This window comes from Mesocricetus auratus, unplaced genomic scaffold (assembly GCF_017639785.1).
Source record: "Mesocricetus auratus isolate SY011 unplaced genomic scaffold, BCM_Maur_2.0 Super-Scaffold_100015, whole genome shotgun sequence".
In the NCBI taxonomy this organism is placed as follows: Eukaryota; Metazoa; Chordata; class Mammalia; order Rodentia; family Cricetidae; genus Mesocricetus; species Mesocricetus auratus.
Window position 1 is genome coordinate 50966635 of NW_024429198.1, and position 19612 is coordinate 50986246.

Consider the following 19612-nt stretch of genomic DNA (forward strand, 5'->3'; position numbering starts at 1 on the left):
TGTCCACTGAAAATTGAAGAGCTATAACATGGACAGATTTCACAAACATGACCCTAGCCTGCAGCTTCTAGATGACAATGGACACTATAGGATATCTGCAGACTCAAATTGGCAGCTCTGCATTTGACTCCTAAGACACACAACAGTCCCCTGTACTCCGGAAAACACAGAGCTGAGGAAAGACAGGAGGAGCTGCCAGGGTCTTTCTCTTCACCCCAGTCTTGGATTAGAATGTGTTTCAATTTGTAAAAACTCTCTATTTATGACTACCTTTGATTTTAAATTTTAAAAAACGCCAGGTAGTGGTGGTATACACCTTTAATACCGGCACTTGGAAGGCAGAATAAGGTGGATCTCCATGAGTTCAAGACCAGTCTGGTCTACAGAGCTAGTTCCAGGACAGCTAGGGCTGTCACACAGAGAAACCCTGTCTCAACAAACAAAAATCAAAGCAACAACAACAAAAGCATTATTGGGGCTGGAGAGATGTTCAGTGGTCAAGAGCACTGGATGCTCTTCTAGAGGAACCAGTTCACAAGCATCCATAACCCCACTTCCAGGGTCCAATGTCCTCTTCCCAAGTCTGTGGGCTCTGTAGGCACAAGGTGCTCATATATAGTCTACAGACACCAAGTCTGCGGGCTCTGCATGCACAAGGTGCTCATATAGTCTACAGACACCAAGTCTGCGGGCTCTGCAGGCACAAGGTGCTCATATAGTCTACAGACACCAAGTCTGCGGGCTCTGCATGCACAAGGTGCTCATATATAGTCTACAGACACCAAGTCTGCGGGCTCTGCAGGCACAAGGTGCTCATATAGTCTACAGACACCAAGTCTGCGGGCTCTGCATGCACAAGGTGCTCATATAGTCTACAGACACCAAGCATGCACATGGTGCACAGACATATATGCAGGCAAAACATTCACTTAGAAAATAAAAAGAATATATCTAATTAAAAGTTTCAAATCCATTATTAATATATTCAAGTCATCTAAACAAGACTTCTAAATTATATTGAATAAGGACTAAAGGTATAGCTTTGTGATAGAGTATGGGCTTATCATGTGTGAGGCACTGGGTTCAATCCTCACCATAAAATAAATAAATACCAGAAAAGTTTCTACATATCACCTGTCAGGAGAAAAGGCATAAATAGTAGCCAAAGGATATTTAGACAAAATAGGCATGTAACACATGCCTCTAACTCCACCACCGAGGCCAACGCAGAGGCGTAGAAAGAATACAAGTACAAGGGAAGATATATATGCACACACAGCAAAGTTTCAGAGCAGCCTCCCAGCACCTGCCAGTACCTGTTTCTGAGATTGTGAAAAGGCTTCTTTCCCAAGATTGCGAAGAACAACATGATGCTGGCCTTCTAAAATAAGCTGCTTGTTATCTTCTACAACGTATGCCTAAAAATGCAACCAACAGAAATGTCACCTTTCACCCATGGTAGGAACCTCAAAAGTTAAGTATCTAAACTGGTGGGGGAAAAAAATAAGACACCTAGTATCTATCAATTATCAATAATCTCATGTCAGCATTTCATGTTAGCATTTCAACCTTTATTTATCCATTCAATCACAAATCTATCTATCCTTCCCTCTGAATCTGTTGGTGTTTTTTTTTTTAATAAAACTCGACTGACACAAGTATTTCAAAGAGATAAATCTTAATTTTTTTCCTTGTTTTCTCTAGACTTTCCAACTTCAAAGAAGTGGCTACAACAAGGATTTTGTGTGTGTGTGTGTGTGTGTGTGTGTGTGTGTGTGTGTGTGTGTGTGTGTGTGTGTGTGTGTGTGTGTGTGTGTGTAGGCGGGATCCCTTCTCCACCCAGCACTGGGGTTACAGACACAAACCAATACCTAGCTTTTACCTGAGTGCTGGGGTCTGAACTCAGACCCTCATGCTTGCACAGTAAGCACGTCAATTGCTGAGTCACCTCCATGGGCCCCAAAAGACTGCTTGTTAGCAGATCTTGGCTACAGACTAAGAAGTGACTGACATACAAGCTTCTTTACTCAACTGCTGAAATGCAGATGACTAAACTGAATGCTGTGAGTGGAATGCCATGCCTTATCAGACTGTCACGTCCAGGACAACCTCAACCCTCTAATTCTGTCTGTGCACTACGAGTGCTAGCATTACAGGTGTGTACCAGCAAATCCACTTTAATCCACACAGTTTTTTTTGCTTTTGGTCATTTTTCTAAGAGAGGGTCTCACTGGACATTACAGGCTGGAGTGGAATCTAATATGTATCTCAGGATAGAGTCAAACTGAATACTAGAATTACAGGCACACTACACCACATGTTTTTAAAAAGGTTTTTTCTACTAGTAAATAGCAAACTAAGTTCATTTATTTTAAAATACTTGTCCTAATTTATATTTTTCTTTCTTTTGAATTTGACTCTTCTGGAGAATAGTTGCCAATGGTTCTAACTTACTAAACTGTCACATTATATAAATGCATGAGACTGACTGGACTTAGTTTAATTTTATTTATTTGTTTATGTGCGCCTATACTTTGTTGGCATGAATGTCTATGTACTTACTGTGTGCGTGCCTGGTACTTGAGGAAGTCAGAAAAGAATATTGGATGCCCTGGGACTGTGGGTAATAGAATCAAACTTGGGTCCCCTGGAAGAGCAGTCCAATGCTCTTAACCCATTTCTCCAGCCATAACTTAGTTGTGTTTTTGCTTGTTTGGGTGGTTGGTTTTTTGGTTTTTCAAAACAAGGTTTCTCAGTGTAGCCCTGGATCTCACTTTGTGAACCAGGCTGGCCTCAACTCACAGAGATCCATCTACCTCTGCCTCCCGAGTGCTGGGATTAATGATGTGCGCCACCATGTCCATTTGTTTTTAATAAGCCAGATTTTCACTGATTCAAGAGACTCCATCAGAAGACTGTAAGAGTCTCAGTGCTTGAGCACTTCAATTTCTGCATTTACTGATTAGGGATAGTTTGTCATTTGGGGCCATACTTTTGAGTACTGATGTTCTAAGGCACAGAACAGCCCACGGCCCGCGGTGCCCAGAATCTGGAAGTAAGTAGCTGAATAGCTGCTGGTTTAACCTTCATAGGAACTCATCAATAAAGTCTTGAGACAATCCCAGATATCTTTTACATAGACTTCCAGGCCAACCTGAGCTACATATGAGATCCTGACTCAAAACATACAATTTGATGCCCAAGATATGAGTTTGGTCCTGAACAGTTTTGACTCACAAATCCTCCCCTTCCTGTGCATGACATCCCACAATTAAGATGACTTTTCAAGTGTTGAGTAGCTAGCTTGGTGTGATAGCACACACCTGTAATCCCAGCACTTGGGAGGTACTGGAAGGATAAGAAGTTCAAGGCCAACCTTGATTATATGAGATCCTGTCAGAAAAATAAAAACCAAAAGAGGGGAAAAAAAGTATTTTTAAATTCTCTTTAATTTACAGACATTTTCTCAACTCAATATAAATGCAGCTCCAGGTACTAACTACTACCAAGTTTTGTATCATATTCTTTAATACATTTTACCTCTATTTTCCATCAAGGACTACACCTTAAATTTTATTTTACATATGATCAGCAGGTCATTTTTTTCAAAAGCATAATTTTCTTCCCAACCAACGTCACCGTAAACTTGACAGCTGAGTATAGATTATAGGATACATTACTGAAAATCTTACCTTAAATGCATCAAAGGGCATTCAAGAGCCTATGATTTCAAGCTAATTCGCAACAATACACAAGCAGTCATTTTAACATAAATCTTATTCTATAATTAATATATGCAATTTATTTAAGCAGTGTTTCCTTTGAAGTTCATGCAAAGTTGGCATGGTTTAAAAAATATAAACGACTTCCAGTAGCAATAAATAAAGATGAAAATGAAAACGGGGGAAAGGCACACAAAGGACAACACCACCAGCAAGCGCACGGCTGCTCAAACTCCCAGCGCAGCTTCCTGCTTGACAGTGCCTGGAGATGCTCATGATAGAGTAATGGAGCCTGCTCACTGACCTGCACGTCCACGATAATCTTGGTGGCACACAGAAACAACAGAAGAAAGCTATCTGCTTTTATTGAATCCCTTTCTTTAGACAAACACATTCAAAAAGTCATTACGGTACTACTAAAAGTTGTAAAATAATTTCAATATTGAAAGTGAATATTCTAACCAGAAAAAAATGTGAGTATACAATTGTTCTCCAGTTTAAAAATAAAATATCTAGAGCTGAATGTAGTCGTACACAGTTTCAATCTCAGCAAAGATGGGTATCTGTAAGTTCAAGGCTAGACTGGTCTATATAAAAAGCTCTAGGCTAGCAGGGCTATATAGAAACTCTGTCTCAAAAACAAACAACAAAAACAAAACAACAGCAAAAAATAAAGGAAAGAAAGGAAGGAGAGGGGGGCTGGCAGATATCCAGGCTGGTTGTGATGGCATTCTCTTGTATTTCAGTGCTCCTGAAGCTAAAGCAGGCCTGTGCGGCACAGAAAGACCCTGTCTCAAATGCAAACTGCAAAACAAGGTACAAAACATAGCCGTCTCTAAGTGCGGCTTGCCACAGCATGTGTGTACTACCTTCCATAATATGACAATGCTCAGGTCCACCTCACTGCACTTCTGGACCAGCCGCACAGCATCCTCCGCTGCATGTCTCTCTGCATCTTGTGGTTTCTTCAACTCTGAGGACAAACTTCGGTAAAAGAAATCTGCACACGGACTTGCTGAACTTATTATCTGTGGAAAGAAAAATCACTTGTCTACATAAGTGTTTTAATTAAATGCCCTTTCAAAACTTACTCATTTAAACGTACTCTGCCAAAATTTACAAATCTATAACTTGTATATACCCAAAGTTCACTCATTAATTTCTTGTCTGTGCAGCTGAATACGTGAAGGCCATTTAAATACCTAAAAGATTTAGTGCACTTCACTCATAACCTCAAGAGTTATTATTACACCAAAATAGTCTATTATTGCCATGGTTTTAAGTGTCTGGGAAGATGAATAAAAGCTACAGTTCTAGAAAACAAAAGTGCTTCTCATCTATTTAACTCCGTAGAAATGTTAGTCAGATCCTTGAACTAAAACTCATTTTCATTGTGGTGGTTGTTAAATACTTTCGTGCAAGAGTACTTTTTGAGGTGTCTGGGTGAATTAAGAAGAAACTAATGAGGACACTATCCAGGCAGCATCTAATGAAATGATGTAGTATTAAACCACCCTTTGTATTTCCTTGAATGAGAGAAGATTCAATCTATCAAATTTCCCCCAACATATAATACTCTCTTATGGTCCTCTACATTCATAGTTTTATGATTTACTATAAATATATAATTTATATGTAAATCTTTACAATACAAAGTAAATATTCAATGTGAATAAATACATGATGGGCTGGAGAGTTGGTTCAGCTGTTAAAGGGTAGACTCAGAGGTCAGTTTCCAGTACCTACTTCAGGCACTTAACAAAACAAAACAAGAAACCAAACAAACAAAAAACCTATGCATTTTTTCTCTTCTGATGAACTTTTTCTGTTATAGTATCATCCTTATAGTTTTCTCCTTAATTTGTAGTACCTGGTGTTATTCAACCAGATACTTCAAAAAATGGTCTTTGTTTCTGCCTTCTTCAATGCTCATATACAATATTATTTAACAACAACTACAACAAAAATTGAAGTTTTAATATAACTTAAAGGTCCTACTGATGCTTCTAGGATTTAAATTATCTTAAAATAAAATTAATACAAAGTAAAAGAGGGCTGGGGTACAGCTTAGTGGTAGAGTGCTTGCCTAGCATATGGAAGGCTAGGCTTAAGGCCCAGTGTCACCAGCATCACAATAAACAAACAAAGAAGCAAAAAGACAACATAGAAAAAGAAGTGATGAAAACATTCAAGTGAAGACCTGAAATACTGCTAGTTGTAACATTTAAAATCACACATGCTTTGCAATTATTGGACCTTTGTAACTTTGAGATGTTGTTTAAACAGCTGCTTCCTCAGATACTATTACAAGAGGTGAGTGATGTGAAAACTCCTGATCAGAGAAATGCAATACTTTAGAGATGTCTGAAAGTGCTAAGGAGCATGAAGTCATTTCATTAACAGAACAGTCATACAGAATGAAGGTTGCTGCCTAGATGACCTCTCCAGATAACAGCAAAATGGGTTAAAAATGCATAAGACTTCCAGGCCAGCCTGGACTATAGAGCGAGTTCCAGGACAGCCTCCAAAACAATACAGAGAAACCCTGTCTTGAAAAACAAAAACAAAACAAACAAACAAACAAAATGCATAAGACAGGGAAATGATTCAACAGGTCAAAGTACTTGTTATACAAGCCTGATAACCTTAAGTGGATGCCTAGAGCCCACATCTTAATCCCAGCATCCTCATGGTAAAGTGGAGGTGCATAAAAGAGAAGTAGGCCAAAACTTGTAGACCAGCTAGCCTAGGAACATAAAGAGTGCAGCAGCAGAGACATGGGGAGACCCAGTCTCAAGTGACAAAATAGTAATGACACCAGAAAGTGGTCCTCTCTGCCCTCAACACATTTACCATGGCAGACACATGCAAACTAGCATATGTATGTGAGCACACGCAAAATTAATTTTTAAAAACTGCTAAAGCATGTTCCAGGCTAGGGACATTGCTCAGTTGATATATCAAAGTCTAGCATACACACAGCTCTGGTTTCAACCTCCAACTCAACATGGAAAGCCAGAAATGGTGACATGGTGCTATAAACCCATAATCCCACCAGACATGGTACCATAGGCCTACAACCCCACCAGACATGGTGCCACAGCCTATAATCCCAGCACTCAGGAGATAGAGACAGGAAGAAGAGAAGTTCAAGGTCATCTTTGGCTATATAAGGAGTTAGAGGCCAGGCTGGACTACATGATACCCTGTCTTCAAAAATACTTTAAAAAACATATTCCCAAACTCTACTGAAGATCATAATGAAGCTTCAGAAGTGGAGTGGGGAAAAGACTTTATTCTAAGAAAATTCTCTACACCCTGACACGCAAAACCAAGGTCTAAAGATTGAGCAACGACTAAGGTCTAGTACTACCTAGAAACTGACAACCACAAAGAAGAACCTAAGTTTCCACCAGTCCTGACAAACCAGAACTGCATCTTAATAAGGTGCCCAATGCAATATAAACATTCGAAAACTTACTCCAGGCGACTCATTCATATTATGATCAAGTACTACAAAAACCTTACCAATTCCATGATAGTCTATGTACCCACTGTTTAGGTCTCAGAACCATGCAATATGCCTAAATTTGAAGATGACAACATGAGGAAAGAATTGTAAGCAGACTTAGACGTTCCACTTAGAAAACAGTGGCTGTATTATGGCCACTTTTCCTAGACAGAAAAGTTTCCTCAAGTAATTCTGGCTTTTCGAAAATCCCAAGCACCATGCTTTCCTTCACTGGATACTTTCAAAAGAAGTTAGAGTTATGTAACTAAAGTAGCGTAGTCCATATGGCATGCTTAGATTAAAGGTGATTTGTAGAAGTCAATAAAGTTCAGATGCTTATTATTCAAAGATACACTAGTGATGCTACAGTTTTTTTCAGAATAGACAGATACTCCAAAACTAAGATTTTTTTACATCAAATACTACTGGGCATCATTGCATACCTGTTCATTTCCAAAGATGATATCTGCAAAAGTGTATTTTTCAGAGGACTGTATAGCAGCTAAAAAAAAAGAAAAGAAAAACAGGAAACAAACTAATCATGCCATTGCTATAAGATACAAAATGGACATTTAACAAAGTGTGAAAATAAAGCAAATTTACCTTCATTCTGTTTACATCTTACTGCCTTGAAGCAAAACTTTCCCTTCTCCCTACTGGCAAGTTTGGCATCTAGGAATAAAAATGTTTCTCAGGTTACATGTACAAAGCCCAATTCATCATTATAAAAATTTTCATTTGGTTGGGTGTGGTGATGTACACCTTTAGTCCCAGCACAAGAGAGTGAGGGAGAAAGAAGGGGAGAAGGGGGGGGGGGGGAGGAGGAGGAGGAGGAGGAGGAGGAGGAAGCTTTCTTTTTAATGAAATGAATATTCATTAACCTTCTGAAAAGGTTAAAATTCAGACTCATGAGGTGGAAGGAGAGAGCTGACCTCCCCAATTGTCCTTTGCCCCCCATGTGTGCTACGGAAAATGAATGTGCACATGCACAGAGATAAAAATACAAAAATAAATAAGTAAAAGAATTAAATGCTGATGCATTTTACTGGCTATTAAAGTCTACATGTGTGGTAGCATAATTTACACTAAAGCCACAACCAATTTTTCTCCAGTATGTTAATATGCCGTGCGCTCTGAATACTTCTCCTCATGTTCAGTTCATTCTTATTCTTCAAATGTGAAATGCCCCCACTGCTGTGTGAGCATGTGGTCCTCAGCTAGTGGTGTGGTGAAAAGTCTCATGCCTAGCCCCACTTCCTATCTGCCCTCTCTGCTTCCTGACAAAGGTGAGTGTGACCAGCTGTGTTACACTCTTGCCCCATGCTTTCCCCGAAAGGATGGACCGTAGCCAAAACAAGTCCTTCCTTCCTTAAATTGCATCTTCTTATATTTGGTCACAACAACAGGAAAGTGACTGCCACAATCTCCCAAATAAGAATCGGTGTGAGGCTAAGGGTACAGACCTTTGTTTTCAGAGATGTTCACGGATTTGTGTAGCTGCCAATGCTTGCTACTGCTTGACACCTGCACCATGTGGAACTCCTTAACCCCTGCTTCACTCTGTCAAAGACACAAAAGTCACTTGAGGTTAAAAGCACCGGAGTTAAAATACTCCAACAAGAACAAAATCAGATGCTACTCAAATAATCAAAATTAATATTAGAGGGTGGGGACAGAGCTCAGTGGTAGAACACTTGCCTCATATACAAGACCCCATTTAATTCCTAGTATAGGCAAAAAATAAAGGTGGCAAACCCCCTAGATTTGGGGGGCTACAGAGATGGCTCAGTGGTTATGAGCACTTTCTGAGCTTCCAGAGGACATAGGTTCAGTTCTCAGCACCCAAATGTCAGCTTACAATAGAATCTAGCCCTTTCTTCTGGCCTCCATGGGCACCAGGTACATATACAGTTACATTCAAGCAAGCAAAACATTCATATGCATAATAAAATCAAATCTTCAAAAATAAAATAAAAACATTAGATGTAATATGTATTTGAAATAATATAAACATATACCCCCAAAAATTATTCAAATCCTTCTTTAACACTTTATAGAAAGCAACATTTCAACCAAGAAATATATTAGTATAGTATATATCCACAGTATAATATCCACACAAAGTTATTAGAATCTACTACTTCTGGTAGTATTCAATGCAATTCACATCCAATGCCAGCACTTGGGAGGCTGGAGCAAAAGGACCAGTTTAGGGGCTACATCTCAAGCTTTAGACTTCCCTGGGTTACAGAATGAGGCCCTGACTCAAGAGAAAAAGAATAAATCTGCTGTGGACTTTTAACTAAAACTATGACACTTTCTGAGTTAGGGTGTCAGTTCAGTTGTCCTGGCATTCATGAAGCCCTGTGTCCCATTCCTAGCATTCTACAATCCAGATTTGGTGACACATGCCTATAATCTCAGAGTTCAGGAGACAGAGGATGAACCTAAGTTCAAAGTAATGCTCAGCTACAGACTGTTTGAGACCAGATACTGCCCTGCTTGTGCTCTCTTCTCCCTCCCTCCCTCCCTCCCTCCCTCCCTCCCTCCCTCCCTCCCTCCCTCCCTCCCTCCCTCCCTCCCTCCCTCTCTCCCTCCCCCTCTCTCCCTCCCTCCCTCCCTCCCCCCCTCAAGGTGTGACTCTTTTATTTCTTCTGATGTGTTTTCTCCAGAAATACCTCATTTTCAGTAAGGTAAGAAATAAAACAACAATAAGCAATTAGCTGGATACAGTGACACTTGCCACATGCCTATAAAACTGTACTCAAAGTTACCTAGACTAACACACAGACACTATTGAAGGAGGGAGGGAAGGACACAAGAAACAACAACAACTCTCAAACTACTGTGTAACTTAAACTGTATGCAATTTTTGTTTCCCTAAATGAGAGCTAATCTGACATTAGAAATTACCAACATTTGCTTACTCAAATAATGAACATAGTCTTATGAAAATCACCAACATTCCTCAATGCTTCTTACAAAGTGATTTCCATGAAACTAAAAACAACCATTACAGAAATAATGAGCATCTAAACTGATCCACTTGAAGCGCTATAAACTCTACAACCACACCTTCCTGACATTTAGTGTACAGACAGAAATGCCTTTTATAAAAGGAATGGTGCCGTCAGAGCATGTGAGAACAGGGTTATTACATTAATATGGAAAGTAGAATCTCTCAGACTGAATCACCAAATACAACACCCGACATCAACAGGCACATCCTTTCACAAAAGTCAAAGCCAGTGCAGAATTTTAACCCACGTGAATAGTTCTAAATTCCTATTTATGCTAAATTGTAGAGAAAAACACTACCCAAAACAAACATTTCTAAATAGACTTTAAAACAAAATTCAGCTTTAAAATAACTTACAGTATTGGTATTTTCCACATCCACAAAGACTAGCATATTGCCTCCCATGCCTTCTTCATCTTCAAGTGAATTACTTCTGTAGACTGTTGCTCGCACGTTCAAAGACCGGCTAGTACAAATAACTGCAGTATGTCTTAATATTCTGTGTCTGAAGATTAAAAACACATGCAAGCTGAATCTAAGAGTCTCTCCCTGTGTTGCAAATCTCTAATTTTAAATAGAGACCAGAAACCTGTTAACTTGTAGGATTGCATATAACCAGAAAACAAAGAATACAAGAAAGTAAAATTACAGTTAGATTAAGTTCAGTTCAGTTCTTTCTTCTCAATTTTTAAGAAATCTAGGCTGGGTGGTAGTGGCACATGCCTTTAATACCAGCACTCGGGAGGCAGAGGCAGAATGTGAGCTCTTTGAGTTTGAGGCCAGCCTGGTCCACAGAGCTAGTTCCAGCACAGCTAGGGCTGTTACACAGAGAAACGATGTCTCAAAAAAAGAAAAAAAAAAAAAAAAAAGGAAGGAAAGAAAGAAGAAACCTAATAGTAATCCTGGATCTAGGTTTTTCTCCAGCTCAATAAACCATGTCATAGTGAATATAACCTTCATATAGCAGCCAATATACCCTCTCTCTTTACAGGGGTCCCAAAGATGCCCCTAAAGGTATAGTTGCACGCACCCTTTAATCGAGCATTCAGGAGGGAGACACAGAATGATCTCTGAGAGGTTGAGGCCCAGTGAGTTCCAGGCTAGCCAAGGCCACATAAGATCCTGTCTCAAAGTAAATAGGTCTCAAAATTAAAACTACCAACAAAACCACAACTTAATTTTTTTTAGTGTATTTGTCTGTGTGTGTGTGTGTGTGTGTGTGTGTGTGTGTGTGTGTGTACGCGCATGCGTGTGCACACCACATATGTATGGGTGTCCAAAGAGACCAGATCACCCCAAACTGGATTACAAGCGGTTGCGGGACACTCAATATGAATACTGGGCACCAAACGTGGGACCTCTGGAAGAACAACAGGAACTCTTAACCACTGAGGCACATGTTCCTGGACCCGAAACCTCAACTTTCAGTTTGGTACTCAAAGCTGCACATTTCAAATGTAATGCTCAGTTTTGTAAGTCAAAGTCTGTGTTGCTTCAGGGTGGCTTTATATTCCTGCTCTTGCCTTCACCTTCCCAGTTACAGGCAAGAGCTGCTACACTGAACCCTACCACTCAGACCCTACTTGACTTCTTTCCCACAGTTTGTAGTACAGCATTAGCATCCAGTTCTTATTCTCTAATTGATAAGCCCCTGTTTGTAGATAAAGCTACAGTGGAGTGGTTGACTCCTACCCACTTGGGGTCCATGTCCTGAAATCTCTCCTGCCCTCTGAAGCTCACTTCACTACCTCAGCACTAAAGCTTCCCTGGCCAGAGTGCTCTGTCAGTGTCCATCCTCTTAAGGAGCATTCACATCACTAAGGACCCAAACTGTTCCATCATGGCAAGTATTTCCTATTATTGTCCTTACACTGTTTCACATGACATTTAGATATTCTACAGGATAAACAAATGTTAATTTAGTAAGGATGGTAGTAGTATTCGAATTCTGTCATGCAACATGTAGGCCTGAAGCTGTACAAAACAGTGAGGCTGGAGATCTTAAGTGATTGTCCACTGAACACCATTGCACACACATTTCTCATACCACCAAGACCATATTCTTATATAAGGATAAAATGGGAGAGGGCTTGATACACAAACAATATAGCATTTAAATCTATCAAAGAATCAGTAAGCTTATAGACTAAAAAAATAACCAAAAAATAAGGCTTTTTATCATTTTCTACTTAAAGAAAAAACAAAACACAATACTTCATTTAGTTAAACCTTTTTCCATTCTTAGCTACCTAGAATTAAGTTATAACAAGTTTAGATATAAACATCATGCATAATTTGAAATATGGTATTGTTTATTTGTTTTTCAAGACAGGGTTTCTCTGTGTAGCCCTGGCTGTCCTGGAACTCATTCTGTAGATCAGGCTGGCCTTGAACTCAGAGATCTGTCTGCCTTTGCCTCCCAAGTGCTGGGATTAAAGGTGTGAGCCACCTTGCCAGGCCAGGAAGATGGTGACTTCTTAGTAAACAATGGTGTATAACATTAACAAGTACCAACTATTTACTCAAATGCATAAACACATCAAGTATGGATCTCATACTTTAAAAGTTTTAAATTACCCACCGTCTTTTAGGCTGCTTTTTAACACTTTCATAGTAAAATAAAAAGTTAATTTCATGGACACCCTCTTCGTCTGGCCCACGAAGCCACATTGGCAGCTGAACAGAAGCTCCGGGGAGCAGCACAGAGTCAGGAAGGGGGACAGGAATGGCCTCCAGCTGCTGTCCTGTGCTGGTCCCAAAGTCCACAGATGACACTGATGACACAAGTGCCGTGCCCGTGCAGGGAGAACCTGTAACAACTGTCTTGTAAGCACTGCAGTTTTCAGATGTGGAAGGGCTCAGTGGTGTTAGAGCAGCAGTGTTGACACCAAAAGTGAAGAACTCTGGCCGTTTAGACACAACCTTCAGTCCAGTCAGAGGGCATTTGCTGACATTGACAAATTCTACATAAGCCTTTCGGATTTCTCCACAGAGGAGCCCTGTAGGAAAATGTATAAAGAACACCTGCATTGGAGGGAAAAAATATTATTACACTGTTAAAATTCTGAGCCTCTAATGAGCAACACTGAAAGACTGCTTTCTAAAGGAACAAGTTATTTCATAGCTCTATCTTTGAATCAAACATCTAATGTTACTTTGCCACTCAGATTTTAAATTTCCAATTTAAAATACAAGAACAAGATGACTAGTTTCTCAAACTTGCATACTTAGCATGGCATTTAAACTCAATCCACCTCAATTCATTTCTAGGTGCTAATCTTACCTACAACTATGCAGTATCAATGAATTAGCATTGTAAGAACTTAAAGTCAGGATAGGTAAAGGGAGATTAGGCTTGCCATGTGAAAGACATGACACACACCAAAATAAGGAAATTATCACTAAATCAAATAGGTAGCACACAATGGCAGATAAACAGCCACACATAGTAGCCCATGTCTTTAATCCCAACACTCAAATGGCAGAAATAGGCTGATCTCAGGACAGTCTCGTTTAAATATCAAGTTCCAGGCTGACCATGGGTAACATAATGAGACACTATCTCAACAAATGGGGGAGGGGGGGGAGGGTGTGCGTGTGGATATTTTCAGAGTATCAGTACATAGTCAAGCATAATGAGCATCCTATACCCTACTAAAAATACTAGGACTAGGAACACAAACAAGACAGGCAGAATGCCCAGGCACTAGGTAAACAGAGTGGGAAGACCAGCAGTCCCAGGACAATCTCGGTGGGGAGACATTCAGCAGCTGAAGGTAATGGCTGGAGCTCTGCCCTCAAACTCACATGGGAAGAGAAAACCACTGCCAATGACCTCACAAGCATACTCTAGTATATGCATCCATACACTCATACAAAATAAATAATGTGAAGGAAAACCAAAAATAAATGGAAAGAAAAAAAGTGTTTAAAGCATGCAGACATCAGTAAAAAAGACACAGGTAGCTCAATGGCAGAATGTGTATCTAGCACATGTGAGGCCCTGAGTTTGAACCCCAGCATCACAATCAATCAATAAAATTTAACTGAAAAGTTTTGACTAAGAGTCAGTATAGAACAAAGAAACAACAAATAAAAACCTAAATATAACTTTAGATTAGTAAAAATCCTCAACATGGATAAAGACAAAGTTAAAATATGCATAAGAAGAGCTGGAGAGATGGATTACAAAGGACCTGGGTTCAATTCCCAGTGCCCACATACATGGAAGTTCACAACTGTTTATAATTCCAGTTCCAGGGGATCTGGCCCCCTCACACAGACATACATGTAGGCAAAACACCAATGCACACAAAAATAAATAAATCTTAAAAATGCATAAAATATTTATCAACATCTAAGAAAATAGCACTTGGGCCTGTATCCATCCATCCATCCATCCTCTCTCCTTCCCTCCCTTTTTTCCCCACTAAATTTTGCCCCTTGGCCTTTAAACTTATTAGATCTGAGCAGAGCACATGCAGTTCAACAATGGTTTCATCGTAATACACAACACTACCACCACCCAAACATTCGACATGATGCTATTTATAACTACCAATACAATATTTAAGATCACAAGATCTAAAAACATAGATACCATTTTGGGATCATATTGCAAACACCTTTTGAACAAAGGTGATCATGCCTACTAACTTCCCTACCAGGGAAACTAGAAACTAACACATACAGTTTAGATTTCATTATGGTACTTATGAGCAAACCTTTCTGTGATTTTCTCATCCTCTCGCCCATGCCCCTGGCCACCCCTTGTACTCTTCCATGTCCCCACACAGCCTTTCTGCTTACTTTTCCCTTCTTCAACACCTTTTTCTCGTGGTTTCTTTACTAGGGGCATAGTCTATAGTCTCCCTCACCTCCACTCATACATATACACATATACACAGACTTTATTGGTCATGTTTTCTGAGTCTAGGTTACTTTCCACATACATTCATCCCCACATACTTGTATACTGCTTAGACTGTCTATGAGTTCAAAACCAGCCAGGACTACATACAGAGACCCTGTCTTAAAACAAACAAAACAACAACAAAAAGTACAGATCAATGGACTATCAACAACCTCAACCTAAAATTAATTTCTTTGGAACACCATCTGCCTCTGCAAATCATTGCAGCCATGCCATGGGAAGAAGTGTTATACCTCCAGCAATGGCATCTCCTCAGTGACTATAGGGTCTAAGCGTCGGTCAGGGCCATACTTGACAGACGTCTTCTCTTCTTTTGTGTTGTTAAGTCGAGGGCCCTGAATTTCTAAATCCTGTCTCCCACGGACTGACATACTCAGAGACTGTTTCCCTGAAATTAAAAAAAATCAGTACTTTAAAATAGCATGATAGGTTTGATGACTTAACTTGAATATATGAATACTATAAATTTCCATAAATGCTAGAAAAATTCCGGGTAATTGCTGAGTAACACATGTAATGACAACAGTAAGTATACTTTAAATTCATGTTTAATATCATGTATGGTATGCTTTTAAATATCTCATTTTTTTGGATTTGCTTATGTTACATAAAGATTACTCATCATTGAATAGAAGTCTTTAAAAACCAGTATCCTTATTCACCAAAAGGCCCAGTGTTGATATGAACCATGAGAAAACATTAAAGTGAAACATAAAACAGGTCAGCTTCTTACTTTTACTCATACAAAAAACAGCATATTTTGAATCTATAGAACTATCTCTTCTCAAAAAGAACAACAATAAAAATTATAATACAGGTAGTTTTCTTTTAACTCCTTCAGTAACTAAGTGAGGTTTCACCCAAGTAAAACAGGTGCGTGTGTGAAAGGGCTAGAGTGGGCGTCTAACTCCATCTTTCCTGAAGGCTGCGGGCCTTTGGTCACTGGGATGGTTCCACATTAGATATAATGTAGTGTTCCCACACAGTATTGAACCTAGAGCCCTGTGAACATTCAGTATAAAAAGTATCTACACGAAAATGTCATGAAAACTCTGTTTATAAGATAGGGCTTATTTTAATGTAAATTCAGTCAATGTCACACACTGACACAAATTATGAGCTTTAATGTATCTTGTTTTAGCACCCTGTTAGCTATATTTCATGGACTATAATAATTCTGTGGTACCAGATTAAGAGTTAAGTACCAGTGAGAAAGCAAAGTTAAAAATAATCTCAATCCTCACTCATACTGCTTTAGAAATGTAATGAATAAGTAAGACTACTTACAAATTACCTGCCTCATTAAACGGGAAGCAGAAATACAGTACTAAAACTCAGAAGACCATTCTCAATTTTTGTGTATTTGTGTTTGTTGCTTTTTTGTTTCTGCTAATTCATTCTTTCTATTTGAAGTTCCTGTATGTCCAAGTGGAAATGCTAACTACAAAGGCAAAGGTCAGCGAGTAATCCAGGAGACTCCCACTGTTAATAAACAGCTTTTATGAATGGTAAATTCACACCCAACAAATGAACGTCAGTTTGCTAGAAGATACATCTACTAATATTAAGCATATAGCTGGAGCTATAGCAGTTTACTATAAACTCCCTTCTTAGCATCTTTTCAACCTAAACTTAACCAAGTACACATTAATTATAAAGTAACATTAGGATCTTGTAGAGTTCTCCAAATTATTTAAAAACAAAACAAACAGAACATACCAAACCATGTGAAGTACATGTATGTATCTTGAGATTTCTTCAAAGTCTGCAGAGAATACTATTTAGGGCACCAAGAATAACAGCTTCAAACTAACTCTGCTCCTTTTGGGTATAGATAACTATATTTCAAGGGATTTTTTCCCCCTGTTATTTTGTTCTTTGTCAGTACTTAAGACTGAACCTAGAACCTCAGGCTAGGCAGATGCACAACTAGAGAACTACACTAATAGCCCAAGTTCTATTACTTTATTTTGAAACATTGTCTGGCTAAACTGCTCAGACTATTTTTGCAATTCTTCTGTCTTAGCCTTGAAAGAAGCTGGGATTATTGGCATGTACTGCCACAGGTGGCTTTGAATATTTATTATCTAAAGACAGAGGAAACAGCGGCTTCAGTGTATTGTTTTATAGAAAGGAAGTATTAAAAACAAAATATATTAAGGTGGTTTTGTATTAGCAGCAGACATTTCAACAAATAAAATTTATTTAGTTAGAATTTAATAAATTGGGATCACGAACAAAAATAGTATCAAGGGAATAAAATCCCTTACCATTGAACCTATTCCAGAAGTTAGAATAATCTACATTACATATGCTTATACATGTGTCCAGATGCCATTATATAAGCCAACATATTTAAAATATGCACATTTTTATTTACACTAATTTTTTGTAATTTGACTACAGTTCTCAAATAAGAACTTTGTAGATGGCAACATCATCTACAAAAGGCTGGACATGCTGAATATGAATTAGACCTATTAAGAAGAAACTCCATTCACTCATTGTATTCTATGGGATGGTTTAAGAGCAACTTTTCTGACTGCTTATCGATGCTATAGCTTTACCTGTGTGACATCCAGGAAGAGCGCCAATGCCATCTACTGTCACGGAGCCCTGAATAGTGCCAAGGTTATACACAACTCCCAGAATGTGCAGCTCCCCTATGTGATGGGGAAAGAGCTTCAGTCTTGCCTATGGAAATATTGAAGTCATTCTTATTATGTTTCATAGGATTTTGAATAGCACAGTACCTCAATTTTGGAATGTTGCAGAATTCACTCATAACCTAAACTTCTAAAATGACAACATTTCTTATGGAAAACTATTTTCCTTTTAATTTTTATTTCAGGGATAGGCTCGTACACAGTCCAGCACTGTCACAAATTATGCAGTAGAGTTTCCCCCATTTGGGGAAATTGCAGGGTCACAGCAAATCCCAAGTGCAATGGAGAGGCTTGCCCTGGGAAGTCACTTTCTTAGTTGTATATCTCCCCTGTCATTAAGTACAGAAAAGCATCTTCCTTAAAAGAAGATGTGTAAATTCAGTAATTGTTTTGGGGTTTTGTTATTGAGATAGGGTCTCACTGTATAGCTTTGGTTATTTTTTTAGAACTTGCTATATGTAGACCAGGCTGGCCTCAAACTCAAAGAGATCCATCTGTGTCCTGGGACTAAAGGTATGCAGTACTATGCCAGATCATATATATACATATATATGTGAATAATGATGTCTAGATCCTCAAAAATATTTTTCTTTTGTACTATTGGAACTCAAACGAGGCCTTGCACACACTAAAAATATCCTAGCCCTAAAAAACTATTTTTAATAAAACAAACCCACAAACCAACACTGAGCTGAGCATAGGGGCACACACCTTTAATCCCCACACTCCAGAGAAAAAGAGGAAGGTAATTTCTGTGAGGTCAAGGGGATTGAGTTTCAGGCCAGCCAGGGCTACACACCAGTTCCAGGATAGACAAGGCCACACAGTGAGATCCTGTCTCAACAAACACACAAATCTGCACACCTAAGTGCCTGTACATTTGCCATACTAACACAAGAAGTGGAGAAACATTTGTACCAGGCATCTCTGGAAACTTAAAGACAAACTACTACTTTTCTACTGATTTCTTTGGAGAAATTCCAGTTCTCTAATATTTCAAATTTAGACTTAAAAAATCTAGAATATGTTAATAGCTAAAGGAATTAAGCTGATCTTTTAAATTTTGTTTTCAGCTTACAAGTTTAGAAAGGCAAAAGATAAAAAAAAAAGATTTAAAAAATTACCACTTTAGATTCTTCACTGTTAATTAAGAATTCTGAAATAACTTCTGTTCCAATCATTTCAGGTTCACCTGTAACCTAAAGAACAAATTGTATTTTTTAATATACATACCAATGAGTAAAATAACAAATCATTAACATCTTACAGGCCATATTTACAAAGAGTAACATCAACTGAAGTTAGTCCCTCTAAGTTAAGCTCTGTGCAACGTGTTTTCCACTCCCACAGTACAGCCTATCTACAGAAGGCACTTGATGTATATTTTTCATTTTGTTCATCCTGACTCAACTACAGTGAATAAGTGATCGATCAAACATGCAATCATCAAGAGGACAAGACCCCAAAAAAAGTTCAACTGCTCACAGTTAACAATGGCCAAAATAACTACTTAAAAGCTATGCACAAAAATGCCATAGGATATGTGGGTGTGGCTTGCCAAACATACCATCATCAGTCATAGGTTTAACCCAAAATTCTACCACAACTTTAATTTAAAAATGCACCATAGAATTATTGTGATAGTCAACATGGAAATCTTCAAACCAACTAGTAAATGACAGTAAAAGTCTATGAATCATTCATAACAGTTTACACAAAAATGAAATACTAGACATTTTAACACCAGAAAACACATCAAAC

General features: G+C 38.7%; 1 protein-coding gene and 1 non-coding gene across 7 annotated transcripts in view; both read right to left on the bottom strand.

Annotated features, from left to right (window-relative positions):
- The window catches only part of Trappc8 (trafficking protein particle complex subunit 8), a 76555-nt gene that overhangs the window by 5204 nt on the left and 51739 nt on the right, over positions 1–19612 (bottom strand). For all 6 annotated transcript variants that reach the window (XM_040757882.1, XM_040757881.1, XM_040757880.1 and 3 more), the window contains 10 exons: positions 18976–19050; positions 17753–17879; positions 15419–15573; positions 12834–13276; positions 10610–10757; positions 8697–8793; positions 7837–7905; positions 7677–7735; positions 4592–4750; positions 1317–1418 (listed from right to left, as the gene is read on the bottom strand). In XM_040757882.1, coding sequence (XP_040613816.1) covers positions 1317–1418; positions 4592–4750; positions 7677–7735; positions 7837–7905; positions 8697–8793; positions 10610–10757; positions 12834–13276; positions 15419–15573; positions 17753–17879; positions 18976–19050 — 1434 coding nt within the window. The remainder of the gene's footprint in view (positions 1–1316; positions 1419–4591; positions 4751–7676; positions 7736–7836; positions 7906–8696; positions 8794–10609; positions 10758–12833; positions 13277–15418; positions 15574–17752; positions 17880–18975; positions 19051–19612) is intronic.
- Positions 18037–18194, bottom strand: LOC121144403. Its single transcript, XR_005881766.1, has one exon. It is a non-coding gene; the product is annotated as a U1 spliceosomal RNA (small nuclear RNA).